Raw genomic sequence first — 20,808 nt, forward strand, 5'->3', positions numbered from 1 at the left:
GTAACTGTAAGTTTAGGCATTGTTAATTTATTAAGGAAGTCTTTGATTTCAGTTTCGGTTGACTGTTCTGTTTTATATAACGTTTCATAATATTTTTGGAATTCCAAGTTCATGTCCTTAGAGCCTTCTAAATATTGTTCATCATCAGATTTGATGCATTGTATGTATTTTTCTGTATCTTCTTGCTTTAGCTGCCAGGCGAGCAACTTGCTAGTTTTGTTACCAAACTCATAGTAATGATATTTAGTTCTCGCCATGGCTGCTTCAGCTTTACTAGTGCAAAGATTGTCATACAAAGTCCGTTTTAGTTTTAATGCACTAAGGGTTTCGGATTGTTTGGTTTGGGCATGCTGAATTTCAAGTATTTTTATTTCATGTTCTAATTGCGATAATTGGTCTCTCTTTTGTTTATTTTTATGGGATAAATATGAGATAATGAGACCTCTCATATATGCCTTAAGGGTTTCCCAAACAACTGAGTGAGAAGCAGTATTTAAGTTAGTCTCCAAATATATATCTAACTTGTCATTCATATATTTTACAAAATCGGGATCTTTAAGTAGAAATGTTTTAAATCTCCATCTATGCGAGGCAGGGTCTTCCTGTGACATAGACACCCCCATCATTAGAGCATTGTGGTCTGATAAAGTTGCAGCCAAATAAAGACATGTTTTGATGTGAGGCAGTAATGTATGTGAGGTCAAAAACAGGTCAATTCTAGAGTATGTATTGTGAACATTAGAGTAGAAAGAGAATTCCTTTTTACACGGGTTTTGCAGTCTCCACACATCTTTTAACCCAAGATCATTCATGCCTTGATACAATGCTGTTGCAGATTTCGACAAAGTAGTGTTCTTGGGGGCTGAGCGATCTAATGACGGGTCCAACACAAGATTGAAATCTCCTCCCAGAATACACTGACCCTCTGCAGTTGCCAGTTTCATGGTTAATTTATTAAAAAAAATTGGGTCATCTATATTAGGGCCGTATATTGATGCCAGTGTCAACCTGTTCCTATTAATTATACAGTCAACTAATATAAATCTACCTGAGGTATCCTTTTGTACTGTATTTAATTGAAATCTGAGATTTTTGTTTATGAGCAATGCTACACCTCTAGCACTTGATGAAAACGAGGAGTAATAGACTTTACCAATCCAGTCACGTTTCAATTTTGTATGCTCAATGTCAGTAAGATGTGTTTCTTGGATGAATGCAATATCTGTCTTTTGTTTTTTTAAATAGGTTATAATTTTTTTCCTTTTGGTTGGATTATTAATTCCTTTCACATTTAGTGATATGCAGTTTAAATGTCCCGTTTTAGCCATCATTCACTTAAAACAATTAAGAAAAAAAATAAAAATAAACAAAAACAAGATTAAATTAGGCTTAGCGAGTGATGTCTTTGTCAACATTGGGTTAACATTTATATGGAGAGAGAGGAGAACGGAGCTACAAACAGCTCGAAAACAAACATAAAACAATGTGAGGAGAACAAAGCATCCACAAAAAAAAGAAAAGCAAAGCACTGCGCGAAAAAGAACTGGCAGTGCCAAAGCAGAGTTGGGCTCAAGGACCCGCAGATGGCTGCTTTCACTATCTATGGTCAACACATGAGATCTATCTCCAAAAAAAAAAAAAAAAAAAAAAAAAAAAAAAATATATATATATATATATATATATATATATACGTATACACACTTCGTGTGGTCTAGAAACATATTCTTCCTTTTAAAAGAGCCCTGTGCTATGAGTTAACAACATCTTGTAACACGTATTAGAGACCTTTCATCCAGTTGTCAGCCGTTTTTTGGCGAAGGAGGGTTTCACGCATTTTCACGCGCCAGCTCCAAAGTGCGAACATACACCTTTGCCTCACCCGGGGTCGAGAAGCGGCGGTATCCTCCTCCGTCGGTGTTCACCCTCAAGATGTCTGGATATAACAACGCGTATTCCACTTTCAATTCCCGGAGTTGAGCTTTCACACCGTCGTAAGCTTTACGTTTACGGACGATCTCCGCTGAATAGTCGTTAAAGAAGAGGATCCTCTGTTGACGCGGGGTCTCGTTCTGGTAGTGTCTGCGTGCGGCTTCCATTACCCGGACTTTATCGGAGTAATAGTGGAATTTGACAATGAAGGGACGTGGCCTCTGTCCGATTGGCGGCATCGGGCCCAGTGCGCGATGTGCACGATCCAGGATGATCCTACCGTCTGCGGTATCAAGATGAAGGTACTCGGGGATCCACCTCTCAAGGTATTTTACCGCGTTCGTCCCCTCTTCGCGCTCTGTTATTCCCAGTATTCTGACGTTACATCTCCGGGAGTGATTCTCCAGCTGGTCAGTGCGCTCTTTTAGTTGTTTGATTTGTTTATCCAAAGTTAAGATTTTGGCTTCGGATGCAGCTGCAGTCTGGCCTATGGCTTCCATTTGCTCATTTGCGGTATCCATTCTCGCAGTCAGGGCCTGTATCTCAGTGCCTCGGTCGGCGACGGCCTCCAGGACAGAGGCCAGTCTTGTTTCAATCATTTGCGTTACATCGGCTATTTTTTTATCCATCGTCTGTGTCACAGACGCCTCCAATTTCTCAATCTGTTCCGTGACTCCGGCTAATTTACTGTCTATGACCGCTGTAAGAGCGTGTATGATGGTGTTAGCATCAGATGTCACTGCCGTAAGGCCAGAGCTAACATTAGCTTCGTCGCCGCTAATTTCTTGGTTGGCGTGGATTTCACTGCTTCCTTCGGTCTTCTTTCCCCTCGGTTTTGGCATGTTGGCAGTAGTTTTCTTGAAATAGTCATCGATGTTCATATCAGGCACTCTTTAGTCTTTTAAAGGCCACACGAAAGACTTAATTAGTTGGAAAAGTCTCAGAGCTCTTGACCGTGCTGCCTAAGCGGTCGCCATCTTTGTTAGTCTCCACTGTAGCATATTTCTAAAGCATCTTTTTATAATTTAACCTCTATGCATTATTTGTTAAAGAGCTCCTTCTGATAACACCATTAAGCCTTATGAATCTGTGATAGTGCATTGTTTTGCCAAATGGTTCTCTTTGTTGCTGAAGAACGCAGAGTCGTGCGTGTGTCTCTTTAAGAAAGCAGGGCTTGCTTCGGTGAGCGCGGCCGCGGGATGTTCAAGTCTCTTTAAAGTTGAGGTTGCCGGCTACGTTTGCTTCGCTGAACGTAGGGAGAAGACGAAAGACGAAAATAAAGAAAAGACTTAAAGAGAAAGGAAAACGGAGAATGCTCCCAAAAAGGGAGCCATATGGATCTTCTCGCTGACGAAGAGGGTTCGTAAAAAGTGCTCCCGGAGATTTCCTGAGTTGGTCTTTTATGGAAACTATGGGCTGACGCCTCTGTTCGCGTGAACAACCAATGAACGTCCAAAGATATGAAGCGGGAAAAGTTCCTTTGTCTCTGGGGGAGACACCCACTCGAGGGAGTTATGGTGTTGTCTTAATACTCTAGTCAGACGATTCATATAGTAATAATCATATCATTGCAATCTATTATCGAGATTCAACTCTGTTAAGTCTCAAGATTTAAAATGATATAAAACATGTCATATGAAAGATTATAGGAATACACAAAGTTACATAAGATATGCAGAATTACACAAGCATATTAATGTTAATATTAATATCAATGCATCTTACAAGCATTTTAAGGTTCGTTCCTTCAAATACGTCATAAACGTAGTGAATATAAACTGGGAAACACAGGAGTATATGAAATATGACATGCTTACTGTATATTCTAAGTTTAATGTTCAAAGTTTGTGTATGTGTGTGCGTTGGAATGTTGGCTCCTCGTTATCTCTTGCAGCGGAGCTGGATGAGCTGCAGCTTGGGAGTCATAAAGTTTTATGACCTAGCCCTGAAGATTCGATTCCAATGGGAGAAACTTTCTTCAAAAATCCATTTCAGAGCCACACACACTAGAAGATCATAACTATGATCAAAACAAAACTAATCAAACATGCATGCATACCGGAAGGTCAGATACAAGTCTGAATTACATACAAAGGTCGTTTGTGTGTTGTATGTACGTGTGAGAGTGTATGTCACATAGAAAGTTTCGTTATCTCTCTGTCCAGAGAGGGGAAGCGGGTTTGGAATGCAGAACTCTGCAACGTTAAGGGAATGTGTTGACTGGTTATCCTCCAAGGTGCAATAAAGTGTCGCGAAAGACCATTTGTCGCAGACTAGCTGGAGCCAACACAACTGATTTACCTTCGGGGGTTCAGAGTGTAAAAAGGCTTTGGGTTTCAGAATAAATGTGCTTAGAAAGCACAGAGTCTGAATTTGTTAATTCAGAATCAAACGAACGAATGATTCAAATAGCCCAGTCGCTACATGTGTTTCATATCAGTATGATCGTATGCTCTTGATTCAAAAGATGGCTTGATTGAAATCTGTGTAAAATGTTTCGTATTCTTATAATACTGACAATGTCTAAACTGTGGCCTCTGTTCTCTCTGTTAGTAAGGAGAGCACAGATGCGCATGATTTACGATCAGAACTGAAAAGAACGCCACCTCCTAAATTTAGCCAGTGTCTAATTGGCCAGAACTCATCCTGGAGGTTGGACGAACTTTGAGTTTAAAATCTTAAGACCCAAACAAAATTTTTAGAAGAGCTCTCAACAAGGCAGAACAAAGACGGAGACGGCAGGCGATGGTTATAGTAACCATGTAGACCGCAGAGACAAAGAACCCAAATTAAGATCAGAAGAACGGGTTCAACAGCTTTATTCAAGCCATCTTACTACTCTCGTCTCAATTTTCTTTTCTTTTCTAAGTTTTCCTTTATTTTCCGTTGTGAGTCTTGGTTCTAAGTTAAGTTTTGCGGCAAAGTTTCGGTCCACATTTCTTCTGCAAAGCCAGCTTCAAACAAAGGCTTCCATCAACCCACCAGTACACCACGTGATTGGCCGCCTCAGACCAGGCACGAGGAGACCAGCCAACGAACGCACTCGGGAAACCCCTTTTACGCCGAAAGGGAATCCCAAGAGAAAAAAGGAACGCCAAAGACAAGCAAGTAACCTCCAGACTAAAAGACTCCAGACTATTATTCTTTCTTGGCCAGGAAGATATTATATTTCCTAGAGTTAATAATTGTTTATGCTTTCTGTTCATTGGATGAACTGATAAAATGATCATACTATTGATTCTGCTACAGTCAATTCTGAAAATAATTAAAATATTAATTATTGATCATAATCCGTTATGAATAATAATTAATTATATTTATACGTGGGCATATAAACGCTTCAAAATATGCACTAATTTAACATTGTCATGATTCCAGCCTGTGTTCCCCTGTGTCGCGTATGGTTGCAGCAGGATGTAAAAAATAAAGTGCTGGATTTAAGTGCAGCAGTCCTTTATTATATAGACAGAGGACCAAGGTTGAGCTGGAAGGAAGGAAGGAAAAGCCCAATGGAGCAAAAGGGTGGAGGGACGAGGCACAGGTGAAGGCCCGGAAGTCCAGAGCGCAGGCAGAGCAACGACTGAGCAAGGTGGAGCCAGAGGGACGAGGAAAGCCCGGTGGAGCCAAAAGGATGATGGTCCCAGGTGGAGCCGAGGGACGGAGGAACCACAGTGGAGCTCGACTGGTTGCCAGGCCTAAGAGGAGTGACGGGCATGGAGGTCCAAGGTGGAGCTAATGGGTCGCCACTCCTATCAGAAGATGAAAGGCTAAGGAGAGGCAGTGCTGGAGATCTCAGCAGTTCAGAAGGGGGTGAACAGACAGGCTTAACAGGAACACGCAAGACAGGCATAAAATCCATGAACAGTCCTCTTGGTCGACGAGGAAGAGGCGAGGAACTCTCACTAGGTTCAGACAAAACAGGCAGAGGAGGTTCCCTTGAGTGGGAGGCAAGGGAACACAATCTCAAACAATTTTGTGCTGGAAGACGTGACAGGCAATTTTGAGCCTATCACATCTTCCACGTGTGGAAACGGAACAGGCCGGATGCACTCGCTCTCTCAGTCCATCAACGCTTTTTCCTCAGCTGGTGTTGAGGGGGTTGAGCTCCATGTCATCCCCTCAAAACTCCACCAAATCGCCCACAGGAACTAGCGATGTGGCCGGCTATCACACCTGGTCAGACGTTACGTCGGGCTCGGGCTCTGGGCTCAGTCCTTGTTGCTGATCGTGGCAGGCTCCGGCTCGGCATCTGTGGTGGGCGCAGATTTCGCCATCTCTGGGCTGGTCTCCTCCTTGCTCTTGCAGATCGTAAACGGGGAACCGTTGTGGAGAAGGACACATTCCACGCAACCCATAAAGCTCCCTGGAGGCTCGTCCGCGAGATCAGACAGAGAACTGAACAAAATACAGGGCTTAAATACTGAGACTAACCAATCAAAGAAACGAGACCCAGCTTGACCATAATAATTGTCTCCTGACTTAGGGAAAATATATATTTATGAATAATGATACTGATATTGAATGATTAATAATAAACAATAAACATTTTAAAAGATCTAGCTATTTTCTTTCTCCATCCCATCAACAAATTGATCAGATCAACATTTTTACATCTACATATTTTTGGAATAGGAACATGAAGAGATTAGCCATTCTATGGAAAGGTTCCCACCAAACGATTATGCAAAATTTAAAACTTCCTCTCAAAATGTCATAAAAACCTTTAGTGTTGAAAGATTTGGCCACCCTTTCACATCACTTTTCATTAAAGATTTCACTATTATTCTGGAACAGGCTGTTCTGTTATCACTTAGTTCCCAAATTATATAACTGTTTTGTATACGTTTGTTTGCTCTTTTCTGTTCTAGAATAATCATGATATATTTATATTATAGTGATTACACACTACCGATCAAAATGTATTGTTTTTGAAAATAGTCTCTGCTCATGATCCTTCAGAAATCATTCTCATATGCTGATTTTAGCCTCAGATAGAGGTTCTTGGATTTTTATTCATCATGTAGGACAGCTTCAGATCAAAACTCAATCTACAGCAGAAGTACAGTGCTCCCAATAGGCAACACTCTTAAAAATAAAGGGTCCAAAAGGGGGGTTTCAAAGTGATGCCATGAAGAACCATTTTTGGTTTCCCAAAGACATTTTTGGTTTCTCAGGGTACAGTTAAAGAACCTTTTTCCACTATTAAGAACCTTTTGTCCAATGGAAAGTTTCCATGGATGTTAAAGGTACTTCATGGAACCATTGATGCCAATTAAGAATCTTTATTTTTAAGAGTGTAAGGTACAGAATTTAATTAGTGCTGGCGTTTAATAACAGGTCGGGTGTTTATGCCGAAATAACAAGAAAACTAACTTTTTCTGATGTGGAGATCACAAGAAAATGATGTCAAAGTCACTTTGTCGAGGCCAGGAGCAAACAAGAAAGTAAAAACAAAGCATTGCCTCGTGGCTTATGCAGTTTTCTCATAAAAGCAGAAGTCTCTTTAATGTACTCTTCTGTTTGTATAGGTTGAAAGTTCCTCAAAATGCTTTTTCACAACCCATTTTGGAACCCATAAAATTACACTTTCTTTCTGAATTAAATCATATATCTTACAATGATAGTTTTGGCACAATACTGGAATAAGTTTATATACATTACAAGCCGATTATATGGTCATTACAACAGGACGTGCATGTTGTTTATTGGTCTTGGATCCAAATGTTTTAGGAATGACATTCATTCCATAAACTCCAGCCTTGTGAAGCCTATTGTTTCTGTTGGGTCTGGGTTACAGAGGTACATATATTTGTAACTTAATATTTTGTCTTAATTTTAAAACTTAAAAACATGTTTGTTTTTTTATAGTTAATAAAGTGTCAGTTTGTACCTGATTACTTTACTCGGATACTTTTTTATTTGGTGTTTCTGTTATTCTTCCATCCTTTCATGCATGCCACTTTCCCCACACTTCAAATCACAAAGCTGGCATTCTTACAAGAGTGTGTAGGCTAACAGAGAGGTTAAAGGTGTAAATGCACCTGCCATCAAACAGTTAATACAAAAGTAAGAAGCGTATTCTTCCAAAATTTCTTTTAAATAAATAACTACAGAGTTAGACCAGAATGACAATGTTGGATATGTTCATGGATATTATCAGACAAAACGAGAGACTATCAAAATGAGTCTGTGGCTGATCAGATTTGCAAATATTTCTGTTATACTAATAATGTGACAAGGTCTAAAGTCAAGAATAGATTGATTGACCGTGAGAATAAGAACATTTTTCTTGCTCATGCCCTTTTGTACCACAATCAACCTCAAGATTGCGCCATTGAGTGACTGTGTTTGTCTACTGATCACTGAACTGCAGTGCGTTTCACAGGAAAACAGGAAGGACATATCATGTAATGACAAAGAGGAAGATGTTAAAGGCACAATATGTATTTTTTTTGCTTTAAAAATATAAAAAATCACTATATCTATGTTATATATTTTTTAAAGTTGTGTATTTACATTATCCCTACAGTTCCAATTAACTTCTAAATCCAGAGAAATTAATATTTTAATTCGAAGACACGGACCGTGTCTTTATTTCCGTTATGTCGCAGTCAATGGCGTCATATCCGCGTTGTCCCTGGTTTCCGCTCGTGCTGCCATGGTAACCAGAGCTATGAACCAGAGCCCTCTGATAGTAACCAAGACGACAGACGTGGACCACTGTAGTTCGCAATGTCTATCTGCACGCTGTTGTTGTTTCGTTCAAACATTATGGACCATGGCAAGCAGACTTTGGATAAAAAAGGAGAACTAAAACGAGAATCAATATCAGGGCGGTGTTTTCGAGATGCCTAGAGCTCCCATAGACAGTATAAACGAGAGCTCCACGTCCGAGACTTCGACCGCTCCTACATGTACTTTATTAAACAGGTGAGCACATTTACATAAAACTAATCAATGTTATATAGTTCAACAATGATAAAATGTCAGAATATGAGCTGTATGTTATTCTAATGTTGATCTAGCTTAACGTTACTGTTAACGTTAGTCTCATACAGACAAACTAACACATAAGTTACATTTCAACACATTCAAATGCAGTTTAGTGTGATAGTGTAATGTTAGACCAAGTGAAACAGCGCTGCGTTACCTCACAAGTTTAATTTGTCTAATAAACTGACCTGTAAGTAGTAATTCTGCGTGTAGTTCGGTAGAATGAAATGTCCATATTCCTTTTATATCCGCGGGACTCGCGTCGCGTGTGGAGCTGATAGCTGTCTCTTAGCAATCCCAAACTGCTTCATATCACAGTCATGACAAAAACATCGATGTATTCAGTCATCCATAAACATTATTAGATCGGTCGGCTTGACGTTGACGACAAGATCCATAATTCTTAGCAAATGTTGCGTCATCAAACTACGCCTTTGTTATTGTAAAGAGGTTAGCGACCCCTAGTGGAGAAAAAATCCCATACTGTACGTTTAAGAGATGTGAGTTTTTATATCAAAATGATTATGTGTGCACATGTGTCTTTTTGCTAATATGGCTTGTACAATTTGACACACACACAACTTTGCCTGCATTTATTGTGGATCGCTGTGAATTAAGGATGATTGGGACCGTTTTTGAATTTCTGCCTTATGCAAGGTTTCTTGCCATAAATTAAAAACATCAGCCCAACACAGGATACATTTCTGTAATAATGAAGATGTTACCTACCCATTTGAACAGGAAAAGTGTATATTATAATGAAAGGATGTGTGACATACACTTATGTAAACTGAGCCAAACCCCCCTTTTTTGTGGTAATATTTGGGACAGCACATATTTTCATTCATTTAAGGTAATGTAAGCATTTACTGTATTGCACAAGTTCATACTTTGATATAATTTTATATGCAATATTTCTTTTTCTGTTCATTATTTAGAGTTGTGTTTATTTCTGTTCAACTTTATTTCTCAATGTTTATAAATCCATCCACATTTCATACAGTACAACACATGCAATTGAGGTAGAAGGCCAAAAATCATAGAAAACATTTTTTTTTTTTTTAAATGCTCCAGGACCAAATATTCTTACAAAAAAAATTAGGCAAACTGATCCCAAAAATAAATATATATATATATAAATATATATGTATTGTAACTATAGTTTTCCCTACAGTAGTTCCTATAGTAGGAAGTATGCGGTTTTGAACGCAGCCCATGTGGATTAAATACATGAAGCTTTATTTCTAAGCATGTATACTGTTGCTCTGAGATGATGCATGGTAAACTTGGATTTTTGCCATTTGACTGACAACTCTCCTGTCCCAGATAAATGTGTAGTAGCTAAACTAAATGTTGCACACACACACACACACACACACACACACACACACACACACACACACACACACACACACAAAGGATAAAAATGAATAAACAGTGCAAATGCAAACTCAATATTATGCAAACCTGCAAAAATTAAATATGTGAAACAGTACAAATTTAATTTGTGCATTTAATCTCACTTTATTATCGATGATCCAGTTTAACCATACAAATAAGCAAAAATGACTTAAGTTAAACCACATTTGAGTTTTTTCTTTTTTCTGAAGTAAGAGTGTTGAACTTTCTTGACCTGCATTTGTTTGAGCGGCGCCCTCTACTGTACAGGTGTGAATTTGCATTTCCTTTTGCTTTTGTACTTTTGGTGTGAAAAGGGCCTTTACATTTGTCGAAAATAGAACGTTTGTTTTTTGTTATCAAAAAACAAAGAAGTAAGCCCAGCCCAGGTGAGAAAAAGTAATGCAAAAATACAATAACACATTACTTTCCATAAATGTAACTAAGTAACACAATTAGTTACTTTTTAGGGAGTAATGCAATATTGTAATGCATTACTCAACACTGCATTTCAATAGGCAGCATTGTTGACAACAAATGCAAGAACTGATACAGGAAATATCTTAAGATCATGCAGGCTACTTGCACAAGACTGGATTTCTTCTTGTTAAAATGATGCATGTGAGAAGCTTGTGACCCAGAGTAAAAGTTATGTGTATTTGCCGTGCTGTCCGAGGGGAGGAAATTTAGCCCGAATCCAGAGTACTCCCCCATCCCAGGCTGGGATAGGAATAGTAAGAATTGAGAAGATGGGGTGGAGGAGGGATGCTGGAAAACTGTCCTAGAACAGTCTGCTGTATATATATATATATATATATATATATATATATATATATATATATATATATATGTATATGTATGTATGTATGTATGTATATATATATATATATATATATATATATATATATACAGTGCAATGCATAAGTTAATACACCCATGCTAAAGTTGACTAAAAAGAGGAATAAAAAATCATATTTTGGAAATTGAACTTAATGCCTTAATTTAAAAAATTAGGAAAAATCCAACCTTTTAGGACACCAATTTTCTTTGTGAATGAATAATGTATCGTAAATAAATAAATGTTCTTCCTTAAAATACATGGTGCATAAGTGTGTACACCCCTATGTTAAATTCCCATAGAGGCAGGCAGATTTTTATTTTTAAGTATTTTTTTATTATTAATTTTTAGGATACTATGCATCCTGATAAAGTTCCCTTGGCCTTTGGAATTAAAATAGCCCCACATCATCACATAGCCTTCACCATACCTAGAGATTGGCATGGGGTACTTTCCATAAGATCATCTCTCAATGCAAATCAAACTAGCTTTTAGGCTAACTGAAATAAAACCATGCCAATCTCTAGGTATGGTGAAGGCTATGTGATGATGTGGGGCTATTTTAATTCCAAAGGCCAAGGGAACTTTATCAGGATGCATAGTATCCTAAAAATTAATAATAAAAAAATACTTAAAAATACAAATCTGCCTGCCTCTATGGGAATTTAACATAGGGGTGTACACACTTATGCACCATGTATTTTAAGGAAGAACATTTATTTATTTACGATACATTATTCATTCACAAAGAAAATTGGTGTCCTAAAAGGTTGGATTTTTCCTAATTTTTTAAATTAAGGCATTAAGTTCAATTTCCAAAATATGATTTTTTATTCCTCTTTTTAGTCAACTTTAGCATGGGTGTATTAACTTATGCATTGCACTGTATATATATATATATAGTTGATTAACTGAATGAGCTCCCCCCACGTTAATTAAGTTAATTATCTGAATGTGCTCCTCCTGAACTTTGTTAATAAAACATCATGAAAAAGAGAATGGTTTCTTGCAGAGGCTAATGCTTGCTGACGTTCTGTTGCACGTCTATGACTCCTCCGCCTGAACTTTCCCTTGCCCTGTATTTTGCGCTGACTGTAGTCAAAACACATTTCACACTGCATGACTTTGAGTTGCAGACAGATCCAAATATTTACCATGCTAAATAAAGGTATCAGCGACGCATCGGTTTTGCATCGATATAAACACTATCAATAGCATCAATATGCATCAATAGCATTGATTTGCCTCAGATTTTGGGCATTTGTTTGCGATTTTCAAACAAATCTGTTGGTAAGTGAAACTCGAGGCTAATATTGTTCAGTGTGTACTGTGTACACGACATGAAACAGAGCGTTCAGACAGAGGATGAAAACAGTTTTTTGAACATTAACATATTATAGTAGACCACATAACCAATGTAGCATTATTAGCATTTTGTCACATTAACTAATTTTGCTCCAATGGCCTAATCATATTTATATGCTCAATGCATACAGAAACAATACATAGTACACTGTAAAAAAACCTGTAATTTTATGGAATTTTACCATTTTATTTTGCAGATTTTTCCTGTATAGACTATGCACAGTAGACCTACATACTATATGCTACAACAACAGTAAGTCAGTATGGTAGTAGTCTATTATATTCTGAATGTAGAGGAGACTTCAGTGAACAAAAATATGAATAATTCAGTGAAGTGAAGGAGACTTTAACTTCCCTTAAAAGATTCATTCATAAACCTTTATTCAGTCATGAACAAAATACCATGTATAGATGGATTATTAAAAATACATTTTTATTTCACATGAATTTAGTTTGGATGTTGGACTAATCTGTTCTCTCAAGAGTTTGAAAGAGTCTCGCACTTTGAAAGTCTTTGATAAGAAGTCATGGGAGTTGTTTCCTTACAACACCAACCCTATAAAAAATAGAAATACAACTTTTTAATATAAGCAAACACAAAACTTGATGCACGAGTTGTTATTATAATTATACAGGTAGGTTTATTAAATCTATAATTCATCCACATTTATTTTGGCTTGATGATTAGGCATGATTAATAGAGCAGATGGAGTTAGTTTTACCGCTGCAGCACCCCCACTGGCCAGATGCTGTCTTGCAGCAGAACTTCTCAGCTGGGCAGTAGATGTTTCCTTCACAATGAATAGTCTCAGTCTGGGTCTGCCTTTCGAGAGCCTGCTCATTTCCATTCACAGGAATTATGTTAGTAAACACATAACCAGAAACTCACCTTCTTAGAAAAATCTCTAAAAGAACCATTTCAATTTTTACAGCTCAAATAAATACAATAGAAGTTAGAACATAATATAATGAACTAAAGCACATTTCTGCTTTTAAACCACTGAGAATTCACTGCCCTATTGTTTATTTTAACACACAGAGAAATTTAAATCACTATTTATGACAATTGAGAACATATATGTTTTTTGAACCCTAAATATTTATTTAATTTGTGTCAAAAATCTTATGTCATTTTATTGATCACTGTTTATTGTTCGCAGCTTGAAAATGTTCAGCCATGTTTTATAACTGCCGGAAATGGTGATTGAAAGTCATATGACATTGTCTGTAAAGATTGTCAAGTATGTAGGTCGTTGTAACATGACAGGTTGCTTTACTTGTTGCATAGGTTGCTTTACTTTGCAGTCATATAGGCAGAGTACTGACATACCTGAGTTTTCTGGATCGCTTTGTAGGCCGGCTGAGGAGAAGAAGACTCAAGTCTCAACCACCCCCTCAAACACTGAGTCGATGTGGAATCGCAGTGATAACCGTGACGGCAGCAATGAACTCCATCTCTACAGCACTGACCCTGAAGGAGTGGGCAGAACAAACAAAGGTTAAACCTTAAACTTAATAGACTAAAAAAGTTACACAGTTTACTGTGATTTACCATTGAGAACGGACAGCAGAACCATTGTCCATAAGGACTCCGACAACACGTTGTTCCATCAGGACACACAGTATAAGCATCACAATACACCACAGAGACAGACTCACTATCAGACTCTACTGGGTCTGAGAGATCCATCAGCGGCTCTGCAGCTACAAGAGCTGCCATGAGGAACATCAACACTGGAACCATCTGAAAATAGCACATCAAAATATTATAAATATAAATATTTTTTTTTGAAATTACTGAAAAAATGTTTTGGAACTTCCATCTGTTCTAACATTTGATACGTGACAAAGTCTAATGTCAATAATAGATTGATTGACAGTGAGAATAAGAACATTTACCTTGCTGGGTCTCTTCTTTGTGGATTGTGTTTTGCTGTCTGTGCTGTGATGTTCTGACTGTGTCTCTTATATAGATATACACACGGCTCCTCCCATTTAAAATGTAAAATTTAACCAGGAAATTTACAAGAATAAAGAAAAGAAAAGAAAATAATAATATATTATCAATATAATATATTTGCTAAATTTCATATTACATGTAAATACAGTTAAACCAAACCTTTGTTTTTGAAAAAGAGATTCAAATATATATCAATACTATTTTCATTCTAATAAGAAGAAAGAAAATAAAACTATTTCTATATTTGAGTCCTTTAACATATTTAAATTAAGTTAGGCTAAAAGATTAGCCTACCCCCTGTATGTTTTTCTTTATATGTAAAAATTGTAGTTCTGACCATACTTTGACTGTTTGCTTGTTTTGTTAAAGTTCAATTAAATTAAAAGTATGGTTAAACTAAATGGTTAAACGTTTTTCTGTAAGAGCACCTCAATTGTGGAATACCATATATCAAATGAAATGAGAAACATACTCAATATCTTTACACGCCATTTAAACCAAGCAATATAGTATTAATGACGAAGGTGTTTTTCGTGCTTAAAATTGGACATGATAACAATATCAATAAACATTTTCATTATTTATAAATGTATTTATTTATTAAACGTTTGTTGCCTCAAGGCATCATTGTACAACAACGGGCAAACTGAAACAATTTGAAAATGTAAACTTGTTCCTGAGATCTGACTGGTTGGTCCAGTTCTGCAACAAGGTGAACGTGATTTCATCAAGTAAAACGAGTTCCTGGGTCAACATCTGTGTTCCTGGAACGACCTTCTAATAAATAAATCAGATTTGAGGGATAGGTTTGGGGACAGTTAATGTCAAGTTTAGGCTTAAAGGACAAGTTCGGTATTTTACACTTAAAGCCCTGTTTACAGATCGTTTCTGATGAAATAGAACGGTTAAGATTAAAATTTGGACACATGCTGCTGTCCCGAGAATTTTAGGTTTCTTTCGCTTTCGCTTCTCTTCCAAAAGCGAAAGAAACCTAAAATTCTCGGGACAGCAGCATGTGTCCAAATTTTAATCTTAACCGTTCTATTTCAAAATACCGAACTTGTCCTTTAAACAAGGTTGGGTGCTTTCAGTTTTATGAACCTTAAACCCTATAATTTCCCTATGATTTTAGGGATAAGTTATAGGAAAGGTTAGATTTAGGGGTAGAACTATGTTTTCGGACAGGATTGTTGTTCCAAGATCAACAAAAGCTGTTGGAACATGTCTTTCTTTGCAAAATCACGTCAACCAACGTTACAATCAGTGTTGTTTCAAGGCAAAACCTTAAAAATCACCATAACATTACAAGGATGAGGAAATAGTTTTATTTACACAACTGTCACGTTAAGAGAACCATTCTTTGCAGTGATCTATGCTGAAATACAAGTTTGAACAGGGATGAAAACTTGAAAATCAAATGCTGCAGGACAAACAATCAGAACAGAGGATAAAAGAAGCCTGGCAGAAAATGAAGCTGCTGCACGTTTTCACTTTGCTGACTCGTTCATTAGCCTACCTCAAATGTCCCTTTTGAATATTTTATTTATATTGATTGCATTTTATGTTGCAACGGAGTAAATTTGTGGTTGCAGTGCATGTGTGAAATTTCAGTGAAAGTTTGTTGGCAAACAGGTCTCTTGTCTAATGTCAACAGTGTAGCGATGTAATGAAGCACATAACACAGAAGTCACTTTTTGTTGGTCAACGCAGCGAATTCGAGTGACCAACTTGGACCCATACTGACATTTTTTTTTTTACCTCACATGAAATTCCTCATTGTGTGGATTCTTATTGAAATGACTGAAATTCTCTTGTGAAAATTCGCTGAACAGTAAATGTGACTGCACCTTAACTCTGTTATGAGATAAAAAGTTATGTCAGGAATTCTGTTTCCGGGTCCAAGCTTCTTCTCGTTTCTAGAGAGAATAACAGCTGTTTATGAGCACTGTTGATTCACTGTTGACAGTCTCCAGGCTCACGGCATCCTGGACTTCAATATTTTAAATTGAAAAGCTGAATAACTGTCTGACTAAAAATGCAAATACATTAAGATAATTCGAACTCTTTTAATACTTGTATTCCAACCTATGCCTGGTATGGCCTTATGGGATTCCATTATGGTACAATGTTGCCTCGAGGCAATCATGCAGTGTTTTGTAATGTCCCCCTGTAGGTCATGTTTTTTATTAATTTACTGCATTCATTTAAAAATATTAGTACTATTTTTTTGTCTGCTGCTTACTTTTTCATGTCCAATGCCTGCTGCCAGAAGGTCTTTATTTTGGTCCATGTTTTGTCTGTATTTATGTTAGCAAATTGTTTTATGGTCCTTTTAACATCTGGACAAAGGACTATAATTGGAAATTAGCCTATGGCATATCTGGGATATTTATAAATGCTAATCAATATAAACTGTATAAATCAAAAATAAATCAAACAAACAAACAAACAAACACACACACACACACACACACACACACACACATGAAAGATGATTTCCCTGCAGTGTTTTTTTTATTATTATTTTTTATTTGGAATAATTGTTTATAACATTTACTCCAATAATATTCTGCATAAGCACTGGAGTACTTTTTATGGAATTATTTTTGGTCTGTGATTTGCCAAATTCTCAGGGATATCTTATGACTTGTGATGATTTCTTTCTTTTTTTTTATTTTCTTCCTTTGCTTTAATTTTCAGGTGACCCCTGAAGAATTGTCTCTTGTATTCTGTTACATTCATTCTGGTGTTGTTCCTTTATGTAGAGGTGTAACTAATTTGAAACCTGATTTACCTTTACTTAATCCACTCAATACTATGTGCAGTAAAAGCTTATTTCACTGTTTCCCGTGTTTTGTATGTTCCATGTTCTAGGTCTTTTATTTTGAAGTGTATTTTTTTTCCACTGAGAGTTCTGGGAAAAGATTAAAAGCTTCTAGTGACTAAAACAGCACCATCTGGTGGATTTATGCACCCTTGTTCCAAACCTGTATGCATTTCTTTCTTCTGTTTTCTTAACCCTGGTGAGTAATTTATATACTTTAACTTTACTCACTTCTCATGAAGAAGAAGAAGTTGCCAGAGTCAAATGCATGGCACTTTATTGCCGAGAGCCTCACAATGACAGTGGAATCTTCGAGTTGTTAAAGCTTCTCTGTGACCTCGTTATAGCATGAGCATTATAAACCTGTGGATTCTCCCTCAATTAAGCTCACAGTCTCTCTGAACTGGAGGGAATTAATTGTCCCCCTCCCACCTAATGTCCTAATGTATCTGAAGAAACTTCAGTAAACAAAACTGTAAGAAAGTCATTGCACTGAAGTGGCGCACATATGTTCCCCTTAAAAGATCTATGCATAAAACACAGATTATTTCATGAACAAAATACAATGAGTACACTTTCTAAATAAAATAAAAAAAATCAATTTGACTGTAATTCTGTCCATTTTTATTTCACATGAATTCAGTTTGGATGTAGAATTAATCTACAGTGAAGTTTGAAAGCCTCTTGCACTTTGCCATTCTTTGACAAGAGGTTCACGGGGGTTTGTACTTACAACACCATCCCTAAAAAATATAGAAATACAACTTATGAGCAAACACAAAATCTTACATTGCATAAATCATAAATCTATCTATCGAGTCATCGACATCCACATTTATTTTGGCTTGATGATTAGGCATGATTAATAGAGCAGATGGAGTTAGTTTTACCGCTGCAGCACCCCCACTGGCCAGATGCTGTCTTGCAGCAGAACTTCTCAGCTGGGCAGTAGATGTTTCCTTCACAATGAACAGTCTCAGTCTGGGTCTGCCTTTCGAGAGCCTGCTCATTTCCATTCACAGGAATTATGTTAGTAAACGCATAGAAGAAAAATCTTAGAAAAATCTCTTAAAGGACCATTTAAATTTTTACAGCTCAAATAAATACCATAGAAGTTAGAACATAATATAATGAACTAAAGCACATTTCTGCTTTTAAACCACTGAGAATTCACTGCCCTATTGTTTATTTTAACAGACAGAGAAATTTAAATGACTATTTATGACAATTGAGAACATATATGTTTTTTGAACCCTAAATATTTCTTTAATTTGTGTCAAAAATCTTATGTCATTTTATTGATCACTGTTTATTGTTCGCAGCTTGAAAATGTTCAGCCATGTTTTATAACTGCCGGAAATGGTGATTGAAAGTCATATGACATTGTCTGTAAAGATTGTCAAGTATGTAGGTCATTGTAACATGACAGGTTGCTTTACTGGTTGCATAGGTTGCTTTACTTTGCAGTCATATAGGCAGAGTACTGACATACCTGAGTTTTCTGGATCGCTTTGTAGGCCGGCTGAGGAGAAGAAGACTCAAGTCTCAACCACCCCCTCAAACACTGAGTCGATGTGGAATCGCAGTGATAACCGTGACGGCAGCAATGAACTCCATCTCTACAGCACTGACCCTGAAGGAGTGGGCAGAACAAACAAAGGTTAAACCTTAAACTTAATAGACTATAAAAAAGTTACACAGTTTACTGTGATTTACCATTGAGAACGGACAGCAGAACCATTGTCCATAAGGACTCCGACAACACGTTGTTCCATCAGGACACATAGTATAAGCATCACAGTGCACCACAGAGACAGACTCACTATCAGACTCTACTGGGTCTGAGAGATCCATCAGCGGCTCTGCAGCTACAAGAGCTGCCATGAGGAACATCAACACTGGAACCATCTGAAAATAGCACATCAAAATATATAATAATGAAATTATTTTCTCTGTTTCTGCTTTTTCTAGAAATTGTGTAACTTTTTTAGAACTTTATCCATCTGCTCTAACATGTGATATTAATGATAATGTGACATGCTCTAAAGTCAATAATAGATTGATTGATATTGAGAATAAAAACATTTACCTTGCCGGGTCTCTTCTCTGTGGATTGTGCTTTGCTGCTGTCTGTGCTGTCCTGTGATGTTCTGACTGTATCTCTTATATATATATATATATACACGGCCCCTCCCACTGTAAAAACAGGAAGTTTGTTCAGTAAAAATGTAACCAGAAGTGTAGACGACGCTTTGAGTTTTTAAACATACAGAAGTCCTTGTATGAACAGGCTTCAATATAAAAGAATGGGAATGAGAGTAAGACCGAGGTATTGAGAGGACCACTTCCTCTCATCCAAACATATACTTTTTAAAACTAAAATTGTAATTAATTATTTTAATTAATCACTTAAAAAATTATATTATTAATATTTAATAAATAGTTCTGGCATGAAACTTTAGATGGTGCAGCGCTTCAGAAACCCTCCACCTTCCCCAGCTCCACCTGTATAGATCTGCTACGGTTAATTCATGAATGCTATTGTACAGCAACAGTATGTCTTACTCTCTCACAGCAGCGTGTCGTGTGTATTGGCAGTAGCAAGTCCCATACTTGCTCTGCAGCAACAGCAGCGTAGCAGATCTATTCCGCCAAGACCAAACATACAGTATTGTCATATCCATTACCATATCAATCACTCAGAGAGACAAAACTGATTTTAATATATTTTAAAATATAATTTATTCCTGTGATGCAAAGCTGAATTTTATTCTAATCTTCAGTGTCACATGATCCTTCAGAAATCATTCTGATCATTCTACTTTCACTTTTGATCAATTTAATGTGTCCTTGTTGAAGAAAAGTATTAAATAAAATAAAAAAATCAGTTCAACAATCAGTATTTTGTGGAATAACCCTGATTTCCCATCATTCTCCCTATCAGTCTTTCACATTGATGTTGGGTGACATTATTTATAAGAATTTAAAGCAGCTTTGCTTTCTTTGATGGCTTGTGACCAAAATTCAAGCAGTTTGGCTTTGCTTGAAGACTTCCTCTTGATCACATTCCAGAGGTTTTTAATGGGGTTCAGGTCTGGAGTTTGGGCTGGTCATGACAGGGTCTTGATCTGGTGGTCTTAGATTGTCCTGGCTGTGTGGCATGAAGCGTTGTCCTGCGGGAAAACCAATCCTTCGAGCCGTCTGCTCTTGTCAGAACAGAAGGAAGCAAGCTTTCTTCCAGGATAACCTTGTATGTGGCTTGAGTCACACGTCCTTCAGGCTTCAGATTTACCTGATTCTGATCCAGTTTTCAGCCCAACACCTGGTCCTCTAAAGGTTAAGGCCTGAGTTTACTTCATTTTCCACGTTCCGCTCAGTCTTGCACACAGTTGAGTGCACAAGCCTTTCAAAGTATACACATTTGGCATCTAGTGGACTTTGTTTTCAAGTCATAACTCAACTCATAATATATATATATATATATACTGAAATTTACTAGCA

General features: G+C 37.2%; 2 protein-coding genes and 1 long non-coding RNA gene across 3 annotated transcripts; 1 reads left to right on the top strand and 2 right to left on the bottom strand.

Annotated features, from left to right (window-relative positions):
- The first annotated feature begins 8,470 nt into the window (after positions 1-8,470).
- On the top strand, positions 8,471-13,917 carry LOC311093253. The gene is made up of 3 exons (XR_014608384.1): positions 8,471-8,859; positions 12,721-12,776; positions 13,812-13,917. It is a non-coding gene; the product is annotated as an uncharacterized lncRNA (long non-coding RNA).
- LOC311093250 (progranulin-like) lies at positions 12,875-14,533 on the bottom strand. Its single transcript, XM_084130500.1, has 5 exons — positions 14,423-14,533; positions 14,076-14,267; positions 13,854-13,994; positions 13,246-13,357; positions 12,875-13,079 (listed from the first exon to the last, which is right to left on the bottom strand). The coding sequence occupies exons 2-5, from the start codon at positions 14,265-14,267 to the stop codon at positions 13,066-13,068; spliced, it is 459 nt and encodes a 152-aa protein (XP_083986626.1). The 5' UTR covers positions 14,423-14,533; the 3' UTR covers positions 12,875-13,065.
- A 3,375-nt stretch (positions 14,534-17,908) lies between these two features.
- LOC311093248 (progranulin-like) lies at positions 17,909-19,503 on the bottom strand. Its single transcript, XM_084130498.1, has 5 exons — positions 19,397-19,503; positions 19,024-19,215; positions 18,800-18,940; positions 18,198-18,309; positions 17,909-18,050 (listed from the first exon to the last, which is right to left on the bottom strand). Exons 2-5 carry the CDS (start codon positions 19,213-19,215, stop codon positions 18,037-18,039), a joined length of 459 nt encoding a protein of 152 aa, XP_083986624.1. The 5' UTR covers positions 19,397-19,503; the 3' UTR covers positions 17,909-18,036.
- Positions 19,504-20,808: the final 1,305 nt, after the last annotated feature.

Source organism: Abramis brama (genome assembly GCF_963993115.1).
Source record: "Abramis brama genome assembly, chromosome: 12".
NCBI lineage: Eukaryota > Metazoa > Chordata > Actinopteri > Cypriniformes > Leuciscidae > Abramis > Abramis brama.

What these genes read in the sequence shown, in the direction of transcription:
- LOC311093250 (XM_084130500.1), bottom strand. Translation starts at nt 14,267, where the DNA reads ATGGTTCCAGTGTTGATGTTCCTCATGGCAGCTCTTGTAGCTGCAGAG. An exon ending in TCTGCTGTCCGTTCTCAATG is followed by an intron (nt 13,995 to 14,075) that starts GTAAATCACAGT and finishes CCACTCCTTCAG; the next exon opens with GGTCAGTGCTGTAGAGATGG. An exon ending in AAGCGATCCAGAAAACTCAG is followed by an intron (nt 13,358 to 13,853) that starts GTATGTCAGTAC and finishes GGAAATGAGCAG; the next exon opens with GCTCTCGAAAGGCAGACCCA.
- LOC311093248 (XM_084130498.1), bottom strand. Translation starts at nt 19,215, where the DNA reads ATGGTTCCAGTGTTGATGTTCCTCATGGCAGCTCTTGTAGCTGCAGAG. An exon ending in TCTGCTGTCCGTTCTCAATG is followed by an intron (nt 18,941 to 19,023) that starts GTAAATCACAGT and finishes CCACTCCTTCAG; the next exon opens with GGTCAGTGCTGTAGAGATGG. An exon ending in AAGCGATCCAGAAAACTCAG is followed by an intron (nt 18,310 to 18,799) that starts GTATGTCAGTAC and finishes GGAAATGAGCAG; the next exon opens with GCTCTCGAAAGGCAGACCCA.